Source organism: Rhincodon typus, chromosome 10, assembly GCF_021869965.1.
Source record: "Rhincodon typus isolate 14 chromosome 10, sRhiTyp1.1, whole genome shotgun sequence".
Lineage (NCBI taxonomy): Eukaryota > Metazoa > Chordata > Chondrichthyes > Orectolobiformes > Rhincodontidae > Rhincodon > Rhincodon typus.
Window position 1 is genome coordinate 54795184 of NC_063341.1, and position 26150 is coordinate 54821333.

Consider the following 26150-nt stretch of genomic DNA (forward strand, 5'->3'; position numbering starts at 1 on the left):
GATGCTGCTTGGCCTGCTGTGTTCATCCAGCTCTACACCTTGTTATCCCTTTCTGTTGCATGTGGTTTAGAGGAAATTTATCTCCTAGAGGACAATGAATGGTTATTTGATCCTGATCTGTCAGTGCTGCTGTATTAATGACCGGTTAGCTCAGTTGGCTGGATGGCTAGTTTGCAATGCGGGCTGACACCAGAAGTAGGGATTCATTTCCCAAGCCAGCTGAGGTTACCGTGAAGAACTCTCCTTCTCAACCTCTTCCCCTTGTCTGAGGCATGGTGACCCTCAGGTTAAATCACCACCAATCGTCTCTCTTATTACAGAACAGCCGTATGGTCTGGTGAGAGTACAGTGATTTTACCTATTAATGGCCAGTTGTGTGAGTAGCCCAGAGAACTGGGAGAATGATCTTCAAGTTGTCTGCTCAATGAGAATTCACTTTTACTGAGTTTCCAATTTAAAAGCTAGTATTCCAGCACAGATACCATGGGCTGAATGGCCTCCTTCTTAAGTTTCTATGTTTTTTTAATTGCAGATAACTTCAGAAGAAAAAAGGAGTTGGTATTTCACAATGGCCATCATGTATATTAGGTAAGACACTTTGTCACTTGGCAGCTAATCCTTACATAATAATGCATCCACTGTAGTATTGCCAAATATTCTTTGTTGCAGTCCAGAGATCATTGAGTCCTTTGTGCCAAGATAAAAATAATTCTGCTAGATAAACACAGTGTCATGGCAGATATTAACTCAAATAAATACACAAAGGAGAAAGGAATAAAGTGATATAGTGAGATGAAGTAGTTTAGGAGGAGGCTTATCAAAGTAGACAATCAACATGTTCTTATTGGGCAAAATAGCCCACTTCTGCATTGTAAATACCATGTAAGAAGTTACCTGTAACTGCCTGTATTTTACCAGACTAGCTGACATATCAGATAGATGGGGAGAAGCCAGTAGTAGGAAGGATGTGATTGCACTGGAGGGGGTGCAGAGGAGATGTGCAAGGCTGTTTCTTGGAATGGAACAGTTTAAGTATGAAGAGAGGCTGGATAAGCTTGAGTTGTTTTCTTTAGACCAGAGGAGGCTGAGAGGGGACTTAATCAAGGTGTATATGATTGAGGGGCATGCATGGGACAGATAGGAAGCAGCTGTTCCTCTTAGTTGAAGGGTTAATCACAAGGGGGTATAATTTTAAAGTGAAAAGCAGGAGATTTAGAGGGGATATGAGGAATTTATTTTTGCCCAAAGAATGGTGGGAATCTGGAATGCACTGCTTGAAATAGTAGTTGAGGTGGGAAAACTCACCACCTTTAAAAGGTAACAAGGTGTAGAGCTGGATGAACACAGCATGCCAAGCAGCATCAGAGGAGCAGGAAGGCTGACGTTTCGGGCCTAGACCCTAGACCTATTCCTAGCAGGAACAGCAACTCATATTCCGCTTGGGAACCCTGCAGCCCAATGGTATCAATGTGGACTTCACTAGCTTCAAAATCTCCCCTCCCCCTACCGCATCCCAAAACCATCCCAACTCGTCCCCGCCTCCCTAACCTGTCCTTCCACCCACCTATCCCCTCCTCCCACCTCAAGCCCCACCCCCATCTCCTACCTACCAACCTCATCCCGCCCCCTTGACCTGTCCGTCCTCCCTGGACTGACCTATCTCCTCCCTACCTCCCCACCTACACTCACCTTTACTGGCTCCATCCCTGCCTCTTTGACCTGTCTCCTCTCCACCTATCTTATCCTCTATCCATCTTCTATCCGCCTCCCCCTCTCTCCCTATTTATTTCAGAACCCCCTTCCCCTCCTCCATTTCTGATGAAGGGTCAAGGCCCGAAATGTCAGCCTTCCTGCTCCTTTGATGCTGCTTGGCCTGCTGTGTTCATCCAGTTCTACACCTTGTTATCTCAGATTCTCCAGCATCTGCAGTTCCTACTATATCTGAACCTTTAAAAGGTACTTGGATGAGCACTTGAAATGTCATGACATTCAAGGCTATGGACTAAGTGCTGGAAAGTGGGACTAGTGTAGATTTAGAGAATTCTTTGACTCTATGAGCTGAAGGGTCTCTTCTGCATTGTATGATTCTATGATTCAATCTCTGTGCCTCTGCTTGAACAATCTTCATCATTATTCATCTGTTCTGGAAGCTTTCAGCCACTCTGTTAGTTCCCTCTTGTTGTTTGAGCATCCACATTCTATTTCTAACCCATGCTATAGCATTTCTTTACAGTAAAGGAGGTTTGAAAGGCAAGTAATAGCTGTGAATTGTATGAGCACATGGCAGTAACTGCCATGGTGGATTGTTCAAAATGACCAGTTGAATTCTTCTTGCATGCTCTTCAGTTTTAAAACTACACAGACAATATTGATGCTCTAATTTAAAGAAAAAGATTACTACTAATCTTGTGTGCTATTTGATATTTGATTTCATGTTCTTGTTTCTAAAATTACTGTAAAGGTTCTGCACAAGTACATAGAACATAGAACAGTACAGCACAAGAACAGACCCTTTGGCCCACCATGTCTGTGCCAAACATGTTGCCATTCTGAACTAATTCCATCTGTCTGCACGTGGTCCATACCCCTCTATTTCTTGTCTATTGTGTCTGTCTAAATGCTTTGCTGCTTCTAGCACCTCCCCTGGCAGTGCATTCCAGGCATCTACCATATATGTGTTTGAAAAAGAAATTTTCCTTGTACTTCTCCTTTAAACTTTTACTCTGTCTCTTCCAACCTATGTTCCCATAGTATTTGACATCTCCGCCCTGAAATAAGACTCCGACTATCCATCCTGTCCACGTCTCTCAATGTTATATTCCTATCAAGTCGCCCGTCTGCCTCCAATGTTTTAGTGAAAACAATTCAAGTTTATCCAACCTCTCCTTATAGCTAACACACTCCATTCCAGGCAACATCCTAGTAAACCTCTTTTGCACCTTCTCCAAAGCCCCACATCCTTCTCATAGTGTGGCGACCAGCACTGCACACAATACTGGAAATGCAGTCTTAACGAAAATTTTATACAGTCGCAATATGACTTAATAATTTTTATACACAATGTCCTGATCAATAAAGGCAAGCATGCCATTCGCTTTCTTTACCACCTTATCGACTTGTGTTGCCACTTTCATGTTGTCTGCAGACTTACTAATCAGACCACCTACATTTTCATCCAAATTATATATAAAACAAACAACAGGTGTCCCAGCAATGATCCTTATGGAACATCATTGGTCACAGGCATCCAGTTAGAAAAACGTCTGTCCACAACTACTCTCTGTCTACTATGACCAAGCCAATTTTAATTGAAACTTGTCAACTCACCATGGATTCCATGCAACTTAACCTTCTGGACTAGCCTAACATGAGGGACCTTATGAAATGCTTTCGTAAAGTCCATGTAAACAACATCCACTGCCCTACCCTCATCAATCATTTTTGTCACTTCCTTGAAAAAAACTCAATCAAACTTGTGAGACAAGATGTCCCCCACACAAAGCCATGCTGACTAACCTTAATAAGTCTATTCTTCTCCATATGGGAGTACATTCTGTCCCAATGAATCTTCTTCGATAATTTGCCTATCACTAATGTAAGACTCACTGGCCTGTAATTTCCTGGATTATCTCTGTTGCCCTTCTTCAACAAAAGAACAACATTGCTATTCTCTAGTCTCTGGGACCTCGCCTGTGGCTAAAGAGGATAGAGATTTTTTTCAAGGCCCCAGCAATCTTCTCCCTTGCCCCCCTCAATATCCTGGATAGATCCCATATGGCTTTGGGGACGTATCTACCTTAGTGTTTTCTAGACACCCAACATCACCCTAGAATATCAACATACACTTCTCTAATCTTACCATCACCCATGCCTTTGCTTTGGTGAATACCAATCCAAAGTACTCATTCAGGACCTCACCCACTTCCTCTAGCTCCATACATAAATTCCATTCTTTTTCCTTGAGTGGACCTATCCTTTCCCTAGTTAGCCTCTTGCTCCTAATATACGTATAAAATGCCTTTGAATTCTTCTTAATCCTGCTTGCCAAGGGTATTTCATGGCCCCTTCTAGACCTCCTAATTTCTTGTTTAAGGTCTTTTCTGCCCCCTTTATACACCTTAAAGGCCTTGTTTGATTTCTGTTTCCTAAACCTTACAATATTCTTCCTTTTTCTTTTTCTTTTTACCAATGCAACAAAAGAATCCCTTTGTTCTTCAGGTTTTTTTTGTCCTTTAATCAACCTGTTCAGTTGTTATTACATACAGCTGAGGCAGGCAGGACTTGAACTCAGGCCTCCTGGCTCAGAGGTAGGGATACAGCCACTGCACCATGAATGCCTTCCGGCAATGTCCTAGGCCAAACCATCTTCATTTCTTTCTAATGACCTTTCCCCCATTATAAGGTGAGAATTGCGAAGGTTCGCTGATGATTGCACACGTTCATCACCATTCATGATGAGTCTCATACTGAAACAGTCTGTGCTCACATGCAGCAAGACCTGGCAACATTCAGGCTTAGCATGACAAATGTCAAGTAACATTCAAGCCACAAAAGTGCCAGTACTGATGGGAATGTACTTGAACACTGTAAAGATGACAGACAGTCCCCAACTTATGAGTGCCCGACTCACACACAGTCATATTTATGAACGAGATCCCATACAGTGGTGTATTAATATTCATTTTAAAGATCCAACATGCGAATGTTAGCTCTTATATATAAGTGGCTATTTTACATTATACTCTACTGTGGTACAACTTGCTTAAATTCAACTTATAAGTATACTTCTGAATGGTAGCTTTTTGTAACCTGGGACTGCCTGTAGTTATGTACTCAGGTGACTGGGACACATCTATGTGATCCTGCTACTAACAGTTACCATTTCCGAGATTAATACAAATAACGCAAGATGAAATGCCAGGGTGAGATTTGATGCATCATTCATACCTGCACCATCTGTGGAAACTGAAATTGCGTTAAGACGAAATGGTGGACAATCTCTCTCTCTGTTATCACATCGCCCTGCTAATGAAATTCTAACATTATGTACTACTTTTCTCATGGTAAGGAGATTTTCTCTCTGCCCAGGAAATGCTCCATTCCCTGTGTTGCCTGTTCCTGGTGGAGCCTTGGCTAATTTTCTTGCCAGATGATGGTTGTCTAATCTGAGACTGAAAGAGTTAACACTTTCTCTTCTTTCTTTTGCTCTTGTAGACTGGATGGAATATTAATGAACAAGGATCCCTACGCTTCTAAGCGACTACTGTTTATCAACAAATCATTAGTATTACTACGGGAGGTTCTGAAGTCCGACAGTGCTCAATATAGAGGTGGTATAAGAGATGGTGAACCCCCTCCCCTTTAAGGTTGAAAGTTGTAACAGCAGTGGGAATAAAAAGTTTGCTTAAACCTTTGACAATGGACCAATGTCTATAATGTATAAATTAAAAAAGTCAATAAACCTATGTTCTCAACAGAAATGAAGCAGACAGATAGTTGAAATTGCCCAATGATTTACTGGTTGGCACTCTTTTCCAAAAGAAATTCCCATCACTAATTTTTACCTCAATGTCAGGAGCCGTTCCTTCGGTTATTGGTAGTGTCCTCCTGCTGCCCAGCAATTTTCGATTTCCATTTGACTGTGAATTGTCACAGTTTTGGAAGGAACATGCAGTGAAGTCTGGGAGTTAAAATCACTCCAGCCTCACACTGCTGATTTTAGGCCTTTTTAACTCCCACCATCCTGACTCTGCTCATCCAATTTGTATCTGGGTTCAGAACGAGATGAATGTTATCAGAGAGTGATGTTCTGGGCAAGCCAAGAAGCTGAGGACATTAGGAAACATCTTACCGAGTTGCTTGTTTCAAATAAACAATCCAGGGATTGAACACGGGTGGACTGCTAATCCAGTGCAAGTAGATTTGTAATGTGACTATCATGTACTTGCACTTATGAATCTCATTTGGAATAAATAAACAGAAGTAGCCTATTGTTTCCCTGGAGCCTGTTCCACCATTCAATGAGAACATGGCTGACCTGTATTCTAACTCTAGGTACATGCCTTTGTCTTATTTCCATTAATACCTTTGATTTTAATGTTAATACTTTTTTTTTGTTAACAATAGATCTCATGATTATTGCCAGTTACAGAAAAGTATTCCAAACTTCTGCTATGTTTTCTGTGTAGAAGCGTTTCCTAATTTTGCTCCAGAGGTATCCGGCTTCAATGTTTAAATTATGCCCCTTGTCACAGTTCTGATGGATGGAAATAAATTCTCTACCTTTTTTTTGATCACTTGCGAACATTAATGATAACTAGAAGGTATTTGATACAGTGTCACACAAGATCTGTGAGGAAAGTTGTAGGTTATGGTTTAACGTTGAGACATTGGCTGAGTGATAAGAAACACTGAGTAATGGTCAGTGGATATTTAATGGGTTGGAGGAATGTTTGCAGTGGAGTTACCTTGGGGTCAGCATTGGGAACCTTGCTTTTCTGAATGTATATTAATGGTCTGGATCTTGAAGTGCAGGGGACGATAAGCAACTGCTCGACTTTGTGTTCATTTAATTCCCTTTCCCAGCTCTTACCTGGTGTTATTTGGGAATGACGCTGGAGCGGATGGACATCTTCCCTGATACACCAATGGCAGTTCATGACTGTGGATTCTCTGGGACTGATCCACTCGACTGTTATGGACAGGTGAGGACTTACTAGTTGATTTTAGCCAAAGATGGGAATGATAACAATTGATTGTTGTAGGAGATGTTAATCACTAACTCATTGATTGGGGTGGGGAGGAAATAAACAGAGAAAGGGGACAGAACTTATAAATTGCACATGCCTACAAAGAAAAATGTGTTTCTGTTGAATCTAGTTGGGAGCATACTCAATCAGGCAGGTGAATTAAATAATCACTGTCTCAGGTGTGGTGCCCATAAAATAATTATATGATGTGGCTGTGAGGAGAGATATCAGGAGGTTTGTTGTCTCCTATGGAGAAGAGTTGGTAATTTTTAATTTGCTTTTCAGTTTGTGAACTGAGAAGAGTGCATTGATTTAGCTGACAGTTTCTCTGTGCTAACCTGCTGTAGAAATGGTTCTTATTATATCGCTCATCAAAGGATCAAAGGATCTTCTTTAAAAAAGCAGCAATTATAAATAGTCTTTGATACAATTAAACTTAAAGCGTTGTATTTTATAATTTTCTCCCTTCAAATAACAACGCTGGTGACATTGAATTTAAAGGCACAGAGTGTTGTGCCTTATAACATAGAACTACAATACATTGGGAAATTTCTTATTTTGGAATAGTAAGACAATCTTTTAAATTCAATGTGTTTGTTAAAAAGGGATGTAATGAGTTGAAAAGGCATCTGCCGATCATAGTTTGGAATCAACGTGTAGGAAGTAAAATGTTAAGTGGCTTTCAAAAAGGACAGCATTTGAATACAGAGTAAACACATCTCGGAAGTGGGAAGGAAGAGATTCCAAACCTAGAAATCCTTGGATGACGAGACGGATTAAAACGAAACTGAGAAAGGAAGCTTATGATAAATGATGGGTGCAGACTACAATAGAGAATGATGCAATGCCAATAATGTTCCCCTTTCTATAGAAGGGATGAGGGACAAATCTGGCAACTAAAGTCAGTTCAGTATCTGAAGCGATAGAACTTGAAGATAATAACTGATATTTAGGCTAATATTTTGAAATCAGTAAGAATTTACAAAAGGCCAATTGTTTGTTTAATTAGCAGCAAATTGTTACAATCTGCAGTGTTCTACCTGGAAGGCTGGTGGAAGCCAACGTAATAATAATTTTCAAAATACTGATAGGAGAGAGCAAAGAACTGGAACTAAACAGTCACATTCCTTATATGCAGCACTGTTATAGTGACAGGAAAGTCTGACATATATGACCTGTTTGATTAGGTACTTTCATTCCAGCACAAGCCAGGAGAATGACACGGGTTTATAAATGTACAGGGATCTAGTGGAATTATTCTTCACTTGAGTTTCTACGCAAAACTAACAGAAGAAAATCTCCATATTCCCGAATTGGTTCTTGCCTCATTAATTATTTCGCAAAGCCATCCTGAATCATTTCTGGCATTCACTGGCTTAATTACTAAAAGATCTAAATCCTTCTCAATTTATTAATACCGTTCCTCATTACTTTGAAGGCAGGAGACTGGCCAAGGGAACATTAATAAGAACAATAATAACATTTAGAGATATTAAAGGTGTGAGTGAGAACTTCAGCCACAAGGTGGGGAGTCGGATGCTGTTACCGAGCTACAGGTAGATCATCTTGGAGATGGAGAGGACATAGAGTCAAAGTTGATCCTGGTGTCAGATATGACACCAAACTTGTGAACAGTCTGTTTCAGATAGACAAGATTGGTAGGGACAGGAAAGGATTTGGTGAGTAAAGAATGGAATTTGTGGTGTGAGATGATGGTGGGGCTTTGGGGAGATGCAAAGACAATGGATTTGGCCTTCCCAATATTTTAATTACAGGAAATGTCTGCTGGTTTTGTACTGAATACTGGGTAAGTATGACAAGTCATGAACAATTTTAAGAGTAGCTAAGCTTTTTACAATCATGTTTTCTTCCAAGGCTTTCTTCTTTCTTCCTTTTAATGTTACCAACTGAAATTCAAGAAAGAAGCAAATTTATTTCTCACTGTATTACCAAAATTGTGGGGAATACTGCAGCCTCAGATGTTTTTTGAATGAGAAGGCTGTGTGGTGCTATGAATAGCAATGATAGAATGTTGGCTTTACAACATAACAGCTAATTTTGCATAATGTAGAGCCATCCCTTTTTTTTAAATTTACAATTGCCTCACTTCAGTGTCAGCTGTGGGTCAGTGGGTAGCACTGTCATTGCTGAGACAGAAGTTTGTGTGTTCAAGTTCAAGGGCTCGAGCACAAAATTCCAGTCTGGCATTCCTGTGCAGTACTGATGCAGTGGGGGTGAGGTGCTGATTCAGGAGCTGAATGAGATAATATACAAAGGCTCCAACTATCTTCTCAGCGTTGGACAGAAATTATCTCATGGCGCTACTTTGAAGAAGAACGGTGGAGCCCTGACCAATGTTTAACCCTTAATGTGGATCACAGAAACAGATCATCTTGTTATTTGCATATTACTGTTTGTGAGAGTTTTATGCTTGCAAATTGGCTGCTGTGTTTCCTACATTACAACTGACTCGCCGCTGTTGGTTCCAAACACTTTTGAGATGCCCAGTACTCATGAAAGGTGCTGTATAAATGCATGTCATCTTTGTTTTTTCTTTTGCCTTTTCTGGAAACTTGATATTTGACTTTAGTTGGTTTTCCATTGTTTTTCTGAATAAAGACATTTGGAAAGTTACTATTTGAGAGCTTTTAAAATGTATGCATTTAATATGCTTTCTCCCTCTGCATTTTCCAGGCTATTGAAACGGCAAAAACTGATCCATTCATTCTGAATCGGCTTGCTAAAGTTTTTCATTTCCTTGGAAAACAAGACATGGCAACTGGTATTTGTAACATGGCCTTGAATATGCTTCCAGACCCAGGAACAAATTGGCAAGCTTATAGCACGAGGGCAAAGGTATATTATTCCTGACATTTGTTGCGGCTGTCCATTGTGTTTGCACGTGTGGGTACGTATGTATATCTGGACTGGGAGGGTGCCCTGGTGTGAACAAAAATAAAAGGAGCTGCAGTAGACCATACAGCTCCTCTAGCCTGCTCTGCCATTCAGTATGATCATGGCTGATCATTGACCTTAACTCAACTTTCCTGTCCTTTTTCCCCTTTGTTGCCAGATTTCCTGGAAGACCAAAGATTTCTCTATTGCAGCTTAAATATATTCAACAATTGAGCACTCACAACAATCCAGGATAGAAAATTCCAAAGCTACACAGCCCTCTGAGCGAAGAAATTTCTCTTCATATCAGGCCTAAGCCATTGTTTTTCCTGAGACTGTACTTCCATGTATTATATTCCTCAGCCAGGGGAAACACTCTGTTTTGTGTCTTGAGGGGTGGTGTTCTGTCTATGTGGCTGGGTATTTTTCTATCTGACAGGTGCACCTGAACAGCTGCCTAACCCTATCACAGAGCTGTGAAAGGGAAACTGGAACCATAAAAGTATTCTCCTCTTCTGACTGACACAAATGAAGGCAGACTCTGAAATGCATTACTGTGGGGGAATGATAAGATGTCAATTTATGCCTTGCATGCTGAGAACGTAAGAACATGAGAACATAGGAGCAGGAGCAGGCTGTCTAGCCCCTCAATCCGGCTCTGCCATTCAATAAGATCATGGCTGATCTCTTCGTGCACTCAGGTCCACTCACCCACCTGTTCACCATAACTCTTAATCCCTTTACTGTTCAAAAATCCATCTATCTTTGCCTTAAAAACATTCAATGAAGTAGCCTCAACTGCTTCACTGGGCAGGGAATTCCACAGATTCACAATCCTTTGGGTGAAGAAGTTCCTCCTCAACTCAGTCCTAAATCTACTTCCTCTTATTTTGAGGCTATGCCCTCTTGTTCTAGTTTCACCCGCCAGTGGAAACATCCTCCCTGCTTCTATCTTATTTATTTCCTTCATAATTTTATATGTTTCTATAGATCCCCCTTATTCTTCTAAATTCCAATGAAAATAATCCCAGTCTACTCAATCTTTCCTCATAAGCCAACCCTTGCAATTCCAGAATCAACCTAGAGAACCTCCTCTGCGCCCACTTGCAGTGCCAGTACATCCTTCCTCATGTAAGGAGACCGAAACTGTACATAGTTCTCCAGGTTGGGTCTCACCAGCACCCAATACAGATGCAGCGTAACCTCCCTGTTTTTAAACTCCATCCCACTAGCAACGAAGGACAATATTGCATTTGCCTTCTTAATTACCTGCTGCTCCTGCAAACCGACATTTGGTGACTCATGCACAAGGTCTCTCTGCACAGCAGTTTGCTGCAATTTTTCACCATTTAAATAATAGCCCATTTTGCTGTCATTCCTACCAAAACGGATGACCTCACAATTACCAAACTTTGTACTCCATCTGCCGGACCCTTGCCCATTCACTAAACCTATCTCAGTAAACCTTTGCAGACTTTGTGTCCTCTGCACACTTCGCTGTACCAGTCATCTTAATGCTATCTGCGAACTTTGACACACAACACTTGGTCCCCAATTCTAAATTCTGAGCTTCTAAACTCTAAAATTCTAACCTTGACCATGTTGTCAGCAAAGACTGGTGAAGTACACCACTAAGAACTAGGAAGGAGATTTTGTTTTCTCAATTCTACTATTTTCAACAAAACTGTAGACAAAGTTCTGGTGACTTTGGTGATGATGATCAAACAAAAGCAAAAAACAGCCCCTGTTTGAAGCTGACTAGGCTCATAGCATAGTTACAGTCAATAAAGAACATGGATTTTCAGTCTAGGCTGGATTTAACCACTATACTATTTGTTTTTATACAGTTCCTTCCTAGTGGAAAAATATCCACTGCAATTTTGCATAGCTGTAGCCAGTGAAAACTAGATTAAAAGTTATGTTTTAAGAAAGGCTCGAGGAGTAAAGAGCAAATTAGGCAGGCAGGAAGATTCTGGTGGGTGGAGGGATAGATGGCTGAAAACATTGATACTGAAATAAAATTAAAAAACTGTGGATACTGAAGATCTGGAACATAGGCAGAAACTCTGCTGTTCTGATAAAGAGTTACCAGACTCAAAATATTAACTCTGCTTTCTCCCCACAGTTGTTGCCAGAATTGCTGAGTTTTGCCAGCAATTTCTGTTTTTGCATTGATGCTAAAGGTGAGATACACAATTCTGGTCACTTTGCCATAGGAAGGATGTTACTAAACTGGAAAGAGTGTAGAAAAGATTTACAAGGATATTACCAAGACTCTAAGGTTTGAGTTATAAGGAGAGGCTGGATAGGTTAGGACTGTTTTCCCTGGAACGTAAGAGGCTGAGGTTTATAAATTAAGAGGGGCGTGGATAGAGTGAGTAGCCAAGGTCTTTTCCCCATAGTAAGGGAATCAAAACTAGAGGGCGTAGGTTTAAGGTGAGAGGGGAAAGATTTAAAAGGGACCTGAGGGGCAACTTTTTCACATGGGGTGGTGCATATGTGGAACAAGCTGCCGGAGGAAGTGGTAAAGGTGAGTACAATTACAATATTTAAAAGACATTTGGACAGGTACATGGATAGGAAAGGTTTAGAGGGATATGGGCCAAACGCAGGCAAATGGGATTAATTCAGTTCAGGAATCCTGGCCGGCATGGAGTTGGGCCAAAGGGTCTGTTTCTGTTCTGAGAAAGTGTCACCAGACCTGAAACATTAATTCTGTTTTGTCCTTCACAGATGCTGCCAGACCTGCTGAGCTTTTCCAGCAACTTTGTTTTTGGGCCTGTTTCTGTGTTGTATTCCTTTATGACTCTAAGCTGAAATTGGGAACAGAAGTTTAAGAAGTGTGGGGTGGGGTCTATGCTCATACGAATCGAAGAAAATGGAGATAGGGAGCAAAACCAGGACTGAAGATGTTAAAATTGGAGATGTTGGGAAACTTGAAGCCAGTGTTGATCAGCAAGGACAGGAGTGCAGGTGTAGAACATGATACCAGAGTGGTGTGAATGGTACAAAATTGCAGTTTAAAGTAAAGAGGACTTAAATCCAATGACAGATGTGAAAGGATAAATGTCTTACTCAGTTACATAACTGACATCTTTATATATGGTGTTTTCCCCCCCCCGCAGATTAATATAAAACTATACACACAAGGCCTTGAGCGGGTGAAGATGGGTCACAGTGGAGTGCCAGACAGGCAGCTGCTAAACAAAGCAAAAGCAGATTTGGATTTAATATTGTCTGTGTGCCCCTGTCTAAAGACATACCTGGATATGGGACAGGTGAGTACTGTGTGATTGAGCTTTGTCAAAGGTTGCTGTTCTGTCAGTCAGGTAGCATAATGTTTATGTTCTTGGACTCCTCTTTCACTGAACCTCAGTATGTCCTGTGGCATTAGCGGGACAGTCTGACCAGAGGGAAAAATCTAACTGACTCTGACCTCCCACTAACCTACCTGTCGAAGATGCATCTGTCCATGAAAATTTCGAAAGAAATAACCACCCATAATTCTGTGGCGATAGCATCCCGTTTGCCCATAGAGGACACTTTCCATAATGTTGGGTGGCACTAATACTGTGTTAAATGGAATGAATTCAGATTGGATCTGGCAGCTCAAAACTAGGCATCCATGAAGTGCTGTGAGCCATCATCATCAGCAATGGAATCTTATTCAAGTGCAATCTACAAACTCAGCATATCCCTTAAACCAGGAGAGCAAGCCTTGATCAATAAGGAGTGCACAGGAGTGTCTGTGACTAGATGTTAGCGTTAAAACAATTAACTGGTGATGGGGGCTCCACAAATCCACCAATCCTCAATCATAGGGAGTGCAATAAGTCAGTGGAAAAGAAGCTTGAAGCATTTGCAACCAGTCTGAAGTATCATGTGAAATATTCACCTTGGCCTCCTCCAGAGGTCTTCAGCATTATTGATGCCAATCATGGGCCAGAGTCAAAAAATGCAGAGCTGGAAAAGTACAGCAGGTCAGAAGAAGACTCTCCTGAAGAAGGGTTCCGACCCAAAACATTGACTCTCCTACTCCTCGGATGCTGTCTGACTTGCTGTACTTTTGCAGCTCCACATTTTTTTATTGTGGCTTTTAGCACCTGCAGTCCTTTCTGTCTCCAGTCATGAGCCAATTTGATTCACCTGCATGATACAACAGAAGGGCATTGAGTGCAACAAGAGCGAAGTGCCCTGAATACAATCCAGCTCTAGTGTGAATGATTTGTGCTCTAGAACAATCCCATACTCAAGATGTTCCAATAGATCTAATAGAGGTACCCAATCTACCAGGACAATTGTTTTGACGTCAATGGAATGCAAATATAGTGGGCTAGAAAAATGTGTTCAGCCTGATCTTACCCTGATCCCACAGGTTGAGGTAGATTCAGATCCAGTCTAAAACCTTGGAGTGCTTTTGACTCTGAGGTCTTGAGAACGAATTTGAAGTAATGATAGAAATGCCTTTGAAAGTAATCATCGGCCATCCAGCAGCAAAATAATGTTTGGTACACCACATGGTCAGTGAACTGTAGATTAATATAGCTTCTATAGCCCCCTTTTTAATTTGTAATGATTCAAGTTAACAGGCGAACTTCCGTTTAAACAGGCTTAATGTTGGTTTACTGTGAATTATTACAGAAGGTTCCGATGGGTTAAAGTTATTAATCAATAACTTTATCAATATTAGTCAAGTACCAGGATTAAAACAAGTACAGATAAAGCAAAAACCATTCTTGTAAGAAGAAAGTCCCAGTCAATCTAGAGGCCCATTATTTGAGTTTCTTGTTGAAGAGATTAAGACTTAAAGTTATATCCAGTAGCTATGGTAGTTTCTGTAATTGGATAGTTGGTATTTTCTTATCAAGTAGATTTACAGAGGACAGCTGATTCTATGAGAGAATCTCTCTCTTTTTCTCCCTCTGTCTAGATGGAAACTTTCTGTCTAGGGAGCTTATCTTTTTGAGTCATTCATAGCTGACAAGCTAGAATTGTCACAGTTATCAAGTGACCTATGCAAAACTAAGTCAACTTCCATATAATGCAGTAACATTCCACGGACAACTGTTCTCCTACTTGTGGTTCTTTTTTTTTGTAAAAGATATTTTTGAATCAACGTGTTCAAAGATGTTGTTACATACCTCTGGAGCAGTTGGGACTTGAACCTGGGCCTCTTTGCCCAGAGGTAGGAACTTTTTAAATTAAATCATCACTAATCACTCAAATAACCCACTAAACACTAACAATAACAAAACATACGGGAAAGTAGGAAGGGAGGGCGGGCACTAAATCAAAGTATAGTTGTAGGGGGAAATTGTGGTTCTATGTTTTAGTTGTGGTCAACACCCAATTTACATTGTTGCAATGATTCATCAATGAGTACTGTTAACTCCCAGAAAAGAGTTTTTACCTATTTGCATGTGTTTCTGTGTGATCCATGTAGAACTTGCAATTGTACAGTCAGGTGACTTGTAGTAGCAATATTTTTAGCTTCTTGCCCAGTTGCACTAGATTAATTTTTTTTTACAGTAGGTGGTATAGCCTTTAACAGCCTTTCTCCTTAAAAAAATGGCCCGTAACTACACAACCATAAAACGGTTGATGGGGAGGTGATGGCCGAGTGGTATTTTTGCTGGGCCGTTAATCCAGAGACCGAGGTAAAGTTCTGGCAACCTGGGTTCAAATCCTGCCATAATGGAATTTTAATTCAATAAAAATATGAAATTAGGAGTCTACCGATGACCGTGAAACTATTGCTGATTGTCGGGGGCAAAGCCCATCTGGTTCACCACTTTTAGGGAAGGAAATTGCCACCGTTACCCGGCGTGGCCTACAAGTGAGTCCAGAACCGCAGCAATGTGGTTAACGCTTAACTGCCCTCTAGAATGGGCAATAAATGCTGCCTAGCCAGTGATGCCCTCATCCCTTAAATGATTTAAAAAAAAGTTACCACAGATATCTGCGGTATATTAAACTGATGACTCATAAACTATTGAAGCTCTTTTGGATTATTTTCTAGATATGTAAGTTTGTTTATAGTCTTGAAATGCACACCCACCCTTCTACAATTTCATTGTTCCTTTTGGAGTAGTAACCTATTTCTGTATTGCTGACAGGTTTGTTACTACATGGGTGTTGATGCGGTGCAGGAACTCCAGTTGGTGGATGAAAATGCACTAAACAATGCTTTAGTTTTCTTTGCCAAAGCCATGGAGCTTGACTTGGGAGACACGCTGCCAGAGATCCAGTTGCTGAGAGGGAAGTGTTTACAGGTCAAAGGAGAGGAACACAATGCAGTCGAGTGCTTCAAACAAGCAATTGAACTTGATGATGTAGGATCCCAGTACTCTGAGACATTCCGCTGCCTCATTGAATTGCTATTGTCACTGTTCATCCAGGAGAAATCCAGTGAGGAAATGGTTATCCGTGAGGTGGAAATATGGGTAGAAAAAGCTGAGGCAAAGTATCAAATGGAGAGAGTCCGACAGGAACTGCACTCAATTTGTCGAAACCATATGCCCAAGATTTTAAAACTTGCCAGAGCTATGATCATAGCTGGGAAGCTGCGAATAGTAAAATTACTTCTGGAAACAATGAATCCTGATCACACCTGAGTTAGCAAGATTTTGTTTAAGGAGCGAGTTATTTGAACACTTCTGCTATTTGTCTTTAAAAACCCACTACTTAAGGGTCTCTATTGACAAACTTTGCCTTTTGTGTGGTGTTTAATCAGATGGGACAAATGTTGAATGATCAGAGGCTAAATTGCAATCCAATCTCATCTTTTCACCATCATTTTGTCTCTTTTTTTGGCTGAGATGCAAAAAGGTGTACTTGGTGTAAAATACCAAGTAGGTGACAACAAAACTTTGATTGGAATATGATTCTTCAAAAGAGATTTGTTCAACTGCTATTGATCACTCACAAGTATCTCCTAACCATATTATGCTTACAATGTTTTTAGATACACTGTTGTCCAAGAATGATCAATGTGACCTTGATAGCACCTTCCTGACGAATGTCGGATCTTTCTGGTTTTCTGGAATTCCATGGCAGAAATATTTAATGTATAAATCCTCAGTAAAATGCTATTTTACTATCAAGTACTGTGGTATATCAGGCATCGTATTGGTTAATCGAAGGATAAAGCACAGCGTACTTTACCCAACAATGTGACTCAATTCTAACACCAATGGAACACCTACCACTCTGTCAGACCATTTCCTACACAAGCCACCTTGGAATCTGTTGAGAGAAATAATTGATTCAGAATGAGTATGTGCTGAGTTTTGTGCTGCAGTCTGCATTAAGACTGCCCTAAACTCATTCTGCTCTGACCACTATAACTGGCAGAGAACAGTTTTATTGCAGTTCGTGGAGATGAAAGAGGGTTACCTTAATCAGACATCACCAAGGTCGTCATCTCACTGTTTAATAGCATGTGTTGCGTTAATATGCTATTAACATAATAACTGGGATCTCACACTGGTAATTCTGATTGGTCTGTTGTTCATTGATTTTTTTTTAAAAAATTCTAAACTTTTCATACCCGGCAGAATCACAGCTACCTCATGAGACTGAGCCTTTTCTGGTTTATTAGATTTACTTGCTTACTTGCAAAGTAGTAATCGTATGAAATTTAAAATTATAGCAATGTGACCGAATGAGTGAATTGGTACACTTATTGTGCTCAATTAATTTTATGATAAAGTGATTCAAACACCAGGACCAGATACTTTTGAAAATAAAGGCTTGAGGCCAACTCTTCTTCAAGCACAGGGAATTTATTGATCCAGTGAAAATGTACCCGGCTTCCCCAGATGTGATGGTCTGCTTCAGTGACAGCTTTGCTGACAAAGTGGGTCCTTGAGGCGGCCTCTGCCGTGTCTTCGGCGACATGGTGGTCCGGCCTGAGATTTGGCAACTTTGATGTCAGCTTTCTGCAGTGATAGAGAATGTGATTCCTCTTTTCTCCTCAACCTTGGGAACCCATGAGCTGTGAAGTGAACAAAGGAGAACTTTGTCTTCATTTTTTTTAATATACAATTTCTGTTATTCATATAGGTGCCGGAGTATGGTGACTTAAACACTTCTCATTGTTTTTTTTTTGTAAAAATAGAGGTGACAATAAATTACTATTCTGTTCAAAAGCCAAATACGATGGATGCCGGAAAATCTGAAGTAAGAGTGCTGTAGAAACTCAGCAGGTTAGCAGCAACTCAACAGGAAGAGTTAATGTTTTGGACCATATGCTACTAAATAGTGAGATGGGGACCTGGGTGATGACTGATTAACATAACTGTCATAAACATTAACCCTATGTCTCCTTCCATATATGCTGTCAGATCTGTCATTTTTGTTTTCATTTCCCCACCATGTGGCTAGTCTGAAGAGTACATTAGACATTGTGGGGAAACTGGGGAGATTTGGCTTTCCCTTCCCTCCTCGGGCTCTGATCTTCCTTTGAGATGTCCAGCTGGGTTCTGACTTCAAGGTCAAACATATCATTCTCCTCTTCAAAAAGAAAGTTTAAATTCAGCTTTCCAATTGCACTACAAATGCAATTGTTACAAACATCAACAGCATGAACTCTTCTAGCACATTCATGTAACGCGCAGAAAGCATCACTACAATATTTAAAGAAAACGAATTGTATGACTGGCCATGGTCCATTTGGCAAGGTTTATTCATAAATTTGAATGTGAGCAAGGTCCCATTTTATTGCTATGGTCCCAATTATTGCTGTCCACCCATTGCTTTGAGCAGATAGTGGTGGGTTTTCTCCTCTTTCCACTGCAGTCTTTTTTTTACACAATCTACAGTGAATTAAATTATTTTTTCCAAGTAAGAGAAGCAGACACGAGTTCATTTGGGGCGTGCTGAGCAGAGGGGTGCCCTGCCTGATCAGGTGAATTCCACTCAAACAGATGGAGAGGGAGCAATGAATTGGAGGCACCGATCTAAAAGGTTCACACAGAATCCTACAGATAGTGGCCAGAACCCCCTGAGGGATCTGTGCACAGGAGGAATAGTCCCAAATGCTTGTGGATATGCTGTTAGGCCCTTCCTGCTTAATTTTAATGCTTAACCTTGCATAATTCTCCTGCCACTTCCACCATGCTGAATTCAAAGAACAAAGAAAATTACAGCACAGGAACAGGCCCTTCGGCCCTCCAAGCCTGTGGCGATCCAGATCCTATCTAAACCTGTCACCTATTTTCCAAGGATCTGTATCCCTCTGCTCCCTGCCCATTCATGTATCTGTCTAGATACATCTTAAATGACGCTATCGTGCCCACCTCTACCACTTCATAGAAGTTTAATGCACTGCCAAAATAGGGGTTAATTTTCCTTTTAACTAATTGGCTACTTGCAATTATCTAGCTACTGTTGCCTGGGTTCTGGACTCCACTTTCTTTTAAAGATTCTGTCATAGAGAATCAGTGAGGTAAGGAACATGGCAAAGGTGGGTGGAAGGTCAGGTCTGCAAAAGATCAGCTTCTGTTGGAGCAAGTGAATAGGACTGCATCTATTTTGGGCTTAAAACATAAATCTTTTTCCTGTTGCCATCAAAGCAGCACAAAATCACTAACTGAGTATTCAGCTCATTCCTGTCAGTGCCATCTAACCCTTTATTTTAAATAATGAACTTCAGTCAGAATCTCCTCTGTCCTATAGGGAGAGCCCAATTTTTCAAGATTCCTTTGAATTTATTTCCTAATAGACTGGCCCTCAACAGCCTTGCCAAAGTGCACACAATACATGTAACTGTGTTTTAATAAAATAATAATTATGTTTTGAGTTTTGTATTCCATACTTCTTCCCACTGACACCAGTATCCTATTAACAAAGCATTGGGCAATTTTGCGAGGCATGATAAAGATTTCAAAAGATGTTATCTTCCTCTAATAAACACTATACTTACTGCCATCCTTTTAAATTTTATTCACAATCAATATTTCACATTCACCAACATGTTGTTCTTAATATCCATTCAAATATACACCCAAACTGCTTAAGAAAAACATCAAATCTATTTGGAATCTGCCTAAAGCTCATCAAAAGCCATTTGAACAATAACAGTATTAAAATGGAAAATGTAGGTTTAGGTTTCTGAGACTGAAAGCTTGAATATTATTTCCTGTCTTGTCTTCTGGGAACCTAGTGTGTAAAGCTATAATTTAAGAGTTTCTAAGTTCTAGCCTATTTTCTCAATCAGGGTTAGGTATCCATGCAAGAGCTGCGGATAGCAATATTTTTTTAGCAATATTATTTTTCAAGTTTGAAATAGATTCCTGCAATTCTCATTTACTTTTTATCTATGTATTTCAATAATGTTGCCATTGTGTCTTCCGTACTCAATAAAATGTCTTCAGTTACTCCTTGGCTTTTGACATGATGTCATATCATTCATCATAAATGTTATTCATGCCTTCCTGAAATAGGTTAGATATGTAACCAATGGTGCACCATTAGTGTTATAGACATTTTCTAATTTGCTGATGGTGGTTACAAACTGCTGGATGAGGTGGGACTTGAAAATGTGTCCCCTGGCCCAGAGATAAGGACACTACCACTGCACGACAAGACCCCCCACTTCCATCAGTGTTACATTTTGAATTTATGCAGATAAAATATAAACAGTGGTCTCTCCAAATTCAACATTTAAAGACAGCAAGCTTTCACACCATGAATCAGATACTATATCAGATCCACAGGATGTCCCTTACAGCTCCCCACTGGAATTGAGATCATAAAATAGGCCTAAGACTTATTTGTAGCAATTTTTAAAATAACCAGAACTTCTTGTGAGAAAATAGTGAGGTATTAGAATATAGTAGAATAACTTATTGTCACGTGCACTTGAATGAGTGCAATGAAAAGTTTGTAATGTCACCTCTTGGCACCATCTTAGGTACAAGGTACCTAGGTACAGATACCTTCAAGTGTTGTTACAGAATTGAAATAGTAAAAAAAGAGTAGACTAGCATTGGGATGTAGAGTTTAAAATTGCAGAACGAGAATAAAAAGTGTCTTCAAAGTACTGAAAGTGTAGTCCTTTTCCACAGAGTCTGTGCATGCCGGGCTTCTGAATGTGAGGCCTCGCTGCCTCCATGCGCTGGTATCCATCCAGGACATGTCCTCCCTGTCAGCCTGGGCTTGCTCTGCTCCTGCTCCAGCTCTGGCCGTGACTCAGCTCCCAGCTCGGCCTGTGTTTCCTCTGCTCCTGCTCTAGCTCTGGCCGTGACTCAGCTCCCAGCTCGGCCTGTGTTCGCTCTGCTCCTGCTCCAGCTCTGGCTGTGACTCGGCTCCCAGCTCAGCCTGTGTTAGCTCTGCTCCTGCTCCAGCTCTGGCTGTGACTCAGCTCCCAGCTCGGCCTGCATTCACTCCGCTCCCGCTCCAGCCGTGACTCACTTCTGGGTGCCTTATAATGGAAAGGCTCATGACGATGGGTAGAAAGATTAAGCCTCTACACCAGTTTTAAAGGCACAGCGAGATCCAATTGAGGAATAATATCCTGCAACCTAAGGAAACCTGAAATTCATCTGACATGAAATTAGGTCTGTCCATTTAAAATCACAGTTAAGCCCATTGCATACGCTGATTACCAAATCATGTTTCAGCACCCTGATTGAAAACTAGAGTGCTAACAACAGAGCATCTCTGTCTCCTGATCAGAAACAAGAACAGAAACTGCTGGAGAAATTTAACAGTCTGACAGCTTCTGTGAAGAAAGAAACAGAGTTAATATTTCAAATCCGGTATGACTTAATTTTCAGCAGTGAGTTCTCAAGAAGCGTTGTTTCAGACTCAAAACATTAGCACAGTTTCTCTTTCCACAGGCTTGCTGAGTTTCTCCAGCATTTTCTGTTTTTTGTTCAGATTTCCAGCATCCACAGCAGTTGCCTTTATCTGGTCAGATAAGATTGGGTTTTCTGACTAACACCAGCATCTGTAAATTTAATTCTTTTTGAAACTGATGGTAGAGGGCCAACAGGACCATTTTTCATTTTATATTTAGAATACATGGGCAAAGAAAGAACTTTTAGAACTTATTTTTCAACTCCCTATTTTTGCAAGTACATATGTATACTTAAGCAGAAATTCGTCTCAAGTAGAAGTACAATGGCCATCTGTTAGAATCAGACACGACAATATGTTTGTATGAACTTTGTTAGATATTGTGGCGTTGCATTGAAACAGAAATGCTTCTCTTCTCCAATTTATGCTGCATGGGTAAAGGAGAAGCATTTCATTCTCAACGTTTTACTCAGAGTAAATCTCTGCCAGCAGCCGAACTCTCATCATATTCTGTTCACCTATCTGTGCTCAATATCATAGTTTGGCTCCAAGTCTGGCAACACCCTCATTTAAATTTCTTACTTTTGTTTTCAGATCTGTCCGTGGCCTTACCCTTCCCTATCTCTGGAAGCCTCTGCAGCCCCTCAAGCATGTGAGACTGCTGGACTTCTTCAAATTTGAACCCGTGTGTACCTTTAAATTTATTTGTTCCATCTTTGGAGACTATGCCTTCACAACCTAGATACTAATATCTAAAGATCCCCTCTAATCCTCTTGCCTCTCTGAATCTCACTCCTCCTTCTCATAACACACTTCTTAGAAACTATGCCTTTCACCTAGCTTCTGGCCTAATCTCTCTTTTTATGGTTCAATGCCAAATTTGTGTGATAACTCTCCATTGAAGTGCTTTCGGCCATTTTACTATGTTATAGGTTCTCATGAGGAAATCTTATGGCACAGTTCATAGCATCCCTGCCTTTAAGCCTGAAGCTCCACGTCCAAATCCCAATCTGGGACTTAGTCACCAAGGATGGTTGTACAGAATGCAGCCAAAGTACCAACTTGTAAATCTGTCCAAGATTCGGCAATGGTAGGTAATATGAATGGGAAGGATTCGCTCTGGATTTCACAGGCCAGCCAACTGACTTTCCAGCCACGCTACCTGTGAAGATGCCGCCACCACTCCAGGGTCCATCGAAGCCAACTCCTGCCAAAAAGCTCTCTTTATCAGGTAAATTTGAGAAAAAAAAGGGGTAGAAGGAAGAAGAAAAAGAAAGAAAATGCAGACGAACAGAACAAGCCCGGGCACAGGAGCCTGTATGCTGCCTACTCTGCCATTGTCATCTTAGATGTTCTCCACCATTAATACTCACAAAAGGCTATGTTCTTACATCAACTCAGACTCTCCAGATGACTGTTGGCTGGACAGCTTGTGTGTACCAGATGGTGCCAACTGTGCAGAGTTTAGTCCCTGTTCTAGTTGAGATGAATTTGGGACCTACCTGCATGACTTACCCATGGTAGAGGATGTAGTGCTAAAGGTCAGACCTGCCTTTGGGCAGAGAACCAAAGAAGGAGGAAGATACAATAGAAATAAAAGTTGCCATTGTTGATTTACAAAAGGATAGATAGGTCTTTCTCATGTTTTCGACATCTGCAGAATTAGTCATTGAAGTGCATTAGTAGGTTCCTCCACTTGGAAGTACAAGCAGAAAGAGGTGAGAGACACAACTATATGTAAGATATGAAAATTATGGTTTTTTTAGTATGACATTTAGCTTACTCTTGAGGCTACATAATCCACAAGAATGAGATTCCTAGGCAATCCAACACAGATCTATATCAAAGCAGTGATGATTCCAGCCTGGTCTTCCCACCGATGCAGTGTATCAAAGCAGGATCACTTTTTTGATTCACTCAATAACTTCAAGACTGTGAACAAAAACATTAAAATGATATCTCAGTGACAAGGACTTCTGCTGATTTCATTTTGTTTTAAGGCAGCTGATCTCTTTAACCATAGTAGAGGTAATCAGTTTCAGCTGAGGCTGGATCACTGAACAAGGTAGAAAGTTCTGTGAATGAAGCAGGAATAGAAGAAATTAACGTAGAGAATAAATATTAGTGAGGCACAATAATATGTCTGTAAACATCGGAATTTGGGAGTTGGGCACTCAGCAACAGGTTAAGTAGGGAACTTCTGATGTGACTGCAGTGAATGTCTCTTGACATATTATAGCACTTTTGAAGAATGTAAAGCACTGGAAAAAACAGGTAGACATAGTCCATGAATGGGGCAGACCATTAGAAGGAAATACAAATAGAGTAACTCCTTCAGGTATTAAGGTTTTAAGCCACTCCTCCTTCAGTTTTCTTCATTACCATTTATCAGCATTACCTCTAGGCTAGAACCAGTCCCAATGGTAACAGCATACAAATACAGGCAGCGGAAATGCAGTGTAAGTTGCACACCTATATTGGCAGGCTTCGAACAGTTAAAGGATATTCCAGCATCAGTGATGGAAATGACCTATGGATATGTGGGTAAATTGAAATAAAATTACAGGCTAGGAGCTTAAAATACATGTACCAAGAAGCAGAGGATCAATACATTCTTTTACAAAATAAAAACTGAAAGAACTGCGGATGCTGTAAATCAGAGACAGAACTGGAAATTGCTGGAAAAGCTCAGCAGGTGTGGCAGCATCTGGAGAGAGAGCAGTTCTTTTGGTTTATATTTAGTATTTAAATCACTGCCACTTCTCTTCCAGGCAAGCTCACCTTGAGGAAGTTCTGTTCCTCTCTCTGAAGGGATTTTGGTTCCAATCTTCTTCCTTGTACACTGACACTGATTTCACTGTTGCTCCTGGTGTTTGACCAGGTATTTGCTAAAACTTGTTTCTACAGCCACATCACATTCATTTGTGACTGCCTCCAGCTCAGACTCACCCCATATGGATTCAAAATCAAATTTCATCCTTCGTGCTTTGAATCCACCCAGGATCATAGGTATCTCTGCAATGTTCAATGTTCCACAGACAGTTGCTCTTGCTGCATTCTAAGGCTCACATTCATTGCCATGCATTGTCAAATGCACACTTTCAACCTCTGTCTCCAACAGCATCACATCACACTTTCCCAGCGCTGTACCACTCCCCAGTTCCATTTCATCCTCTGGGTCATTTGATGTGTTAACAAGGAACATTTTCTTTTCCTTTCAGGCATCAAGGCACACAAGATACAACAACTTGAAGATTCCCATAGCCTTCCAGAACCTTCCTCTCCTCCCTTTCCCTCTGACTCCATCCCCTCCACCAACCCCATCTCCCGTCACATATACACGATCCGTCCTGACCTTCTGCTGTCCGATTCTGAATGTTCTGTACTCAGTAAAGGTCTCAGTTTTATCCCTCTGTGTCCCCACCTTAATGAATTTTGGGCATGACATAATGTTGAACTCTTCTTCTGTCGTCTTCGCCTCCATGCCCATTTCTTTGGACAAGAGTCCTCTCCCATCCCACAGACCCCTTCGCCCAGTTTCAACGCTCTCCCTCCATGTGGACCCCTCCCTCTGGCCTTTTACCTGCACTCGATCTGTTCATTGAGAACTGTCAATGTGACATTGGTCACCTCAATTTCTCTGTCTCCCTTACCCATTCCAACCTATCTCCCTCTGAACTGATTGCACTCCGTGTGCTTAGATCTAACCCTGACTTTGTAACCAAGCTTGCTGATAAGGGTAGTGCTGTCATAGTCTGGCAGACTGAACTCTACATTGCAGAGGCTGAGCACCAGGTCTCACATACCTCCTCCTATCTTCCCATGGACCATGACCCCATGATGGAACATCAGGCCATTGTGTCAGCTATGGTCAACAACCTCATTTCATCCAGTGATCTCCCCCGCATTGTCTCTAAGCTGATAGTCCCTCAATCCACAGAGCTCGCTTCTACTTCCTCCTCAAAATCTGCCTGGGCAGAACCATTGTTTCTGCCTGCTCCTGCCCAACAGAACTCATCTCTTCCTACCTTGACTCAGTCTACTCTCCCCTGGTCCAGTCCCTTCCCACTTACATCCATGATTCCTCTGACGCTTTATGAGAGTTTCAGAATTTCCAGTTTGCAGGGTCCAGCTGCCTCCTCTTCCCTTATGCAATCCCTTTACATGTCCATCCCCCACCAGGGTGGTCTCAGGGTTCTCTGCTTTTTTCTGGAGCAAAGGCCTGAACCGTCCCCACCCACCACCACTCTCCTCTGCTTGGCCAAGATCATCCTCACCCTGAACAACTTCTCTTTTAACTCCTCTCATTTTCTTAAGGTCAGAGGGTTGGCCATGGGTATGCACATGGGCCCCAGTTATGCCTGTCTCTTTGTGGGGTACGTGGAACATTCCTTGTTCCAGTCCTATTCCGGCCCCCACCCACAACTCTTTCTCCAGTATATCGACGATATCTTTGGTGCTGTTTCCCTCTGTCGTCCGGAATTGGAAAGGTTCATCGATTTCGCTTCTAATTTCCGCCCTGCCCTCACCTTCACCTGGTCTATCTCTGACTCTTCCCTTCCCCTCCTCAACATCTCTGTTTCCATTTCTGGGGTAGACTGGCTAGAGGTAGACTATAAACTCACCGACTCGCACATTACCTGGACTACACAGCCTCACACCCCACTTCCTGTAAAGACTCTATTCCATTCTCTCAGTTCCTCC

At 41.2% G+C, this 26150-nt stretch overlaps 1 protein-coding gene across 1 annotated transcript in view; it reads left to right on the forward strand.

The window, feature by feature from the left end:
• Positions 1–18020, forward strand: part of ttc22 (tetratricopeptide repeat domain 22) — an 18766-nt gene extending 746 nt beyond the window's left edge. Inside the window, exons 2-7 of the mRNA XM_048602180.1 lie at positions 533–588; positions 5215–5330; positions 6586–6704; positions 9444–9605; positions 12770–12922; positions 15761–18020. Coding sequence (XP_048458137.1) covers positions 533–588; positions 5215–5330; positions 6586–6704; positions 9444–9605; positions 12770–12922; positions 15761–16258 — 1104 coding nt within the window. The 3' untranslated portion in view covers positions 16259–18020. The remainder of the gene's footprint in view (positions 1–532; positions 589–5214; positions 5331–6585; positions 6705–9443; positions 9606–12769; positions 12923–15760) is intronic.
• The last annotated feature ends 8130 nt before the right edge of the window (positions 18021–26150 follow it).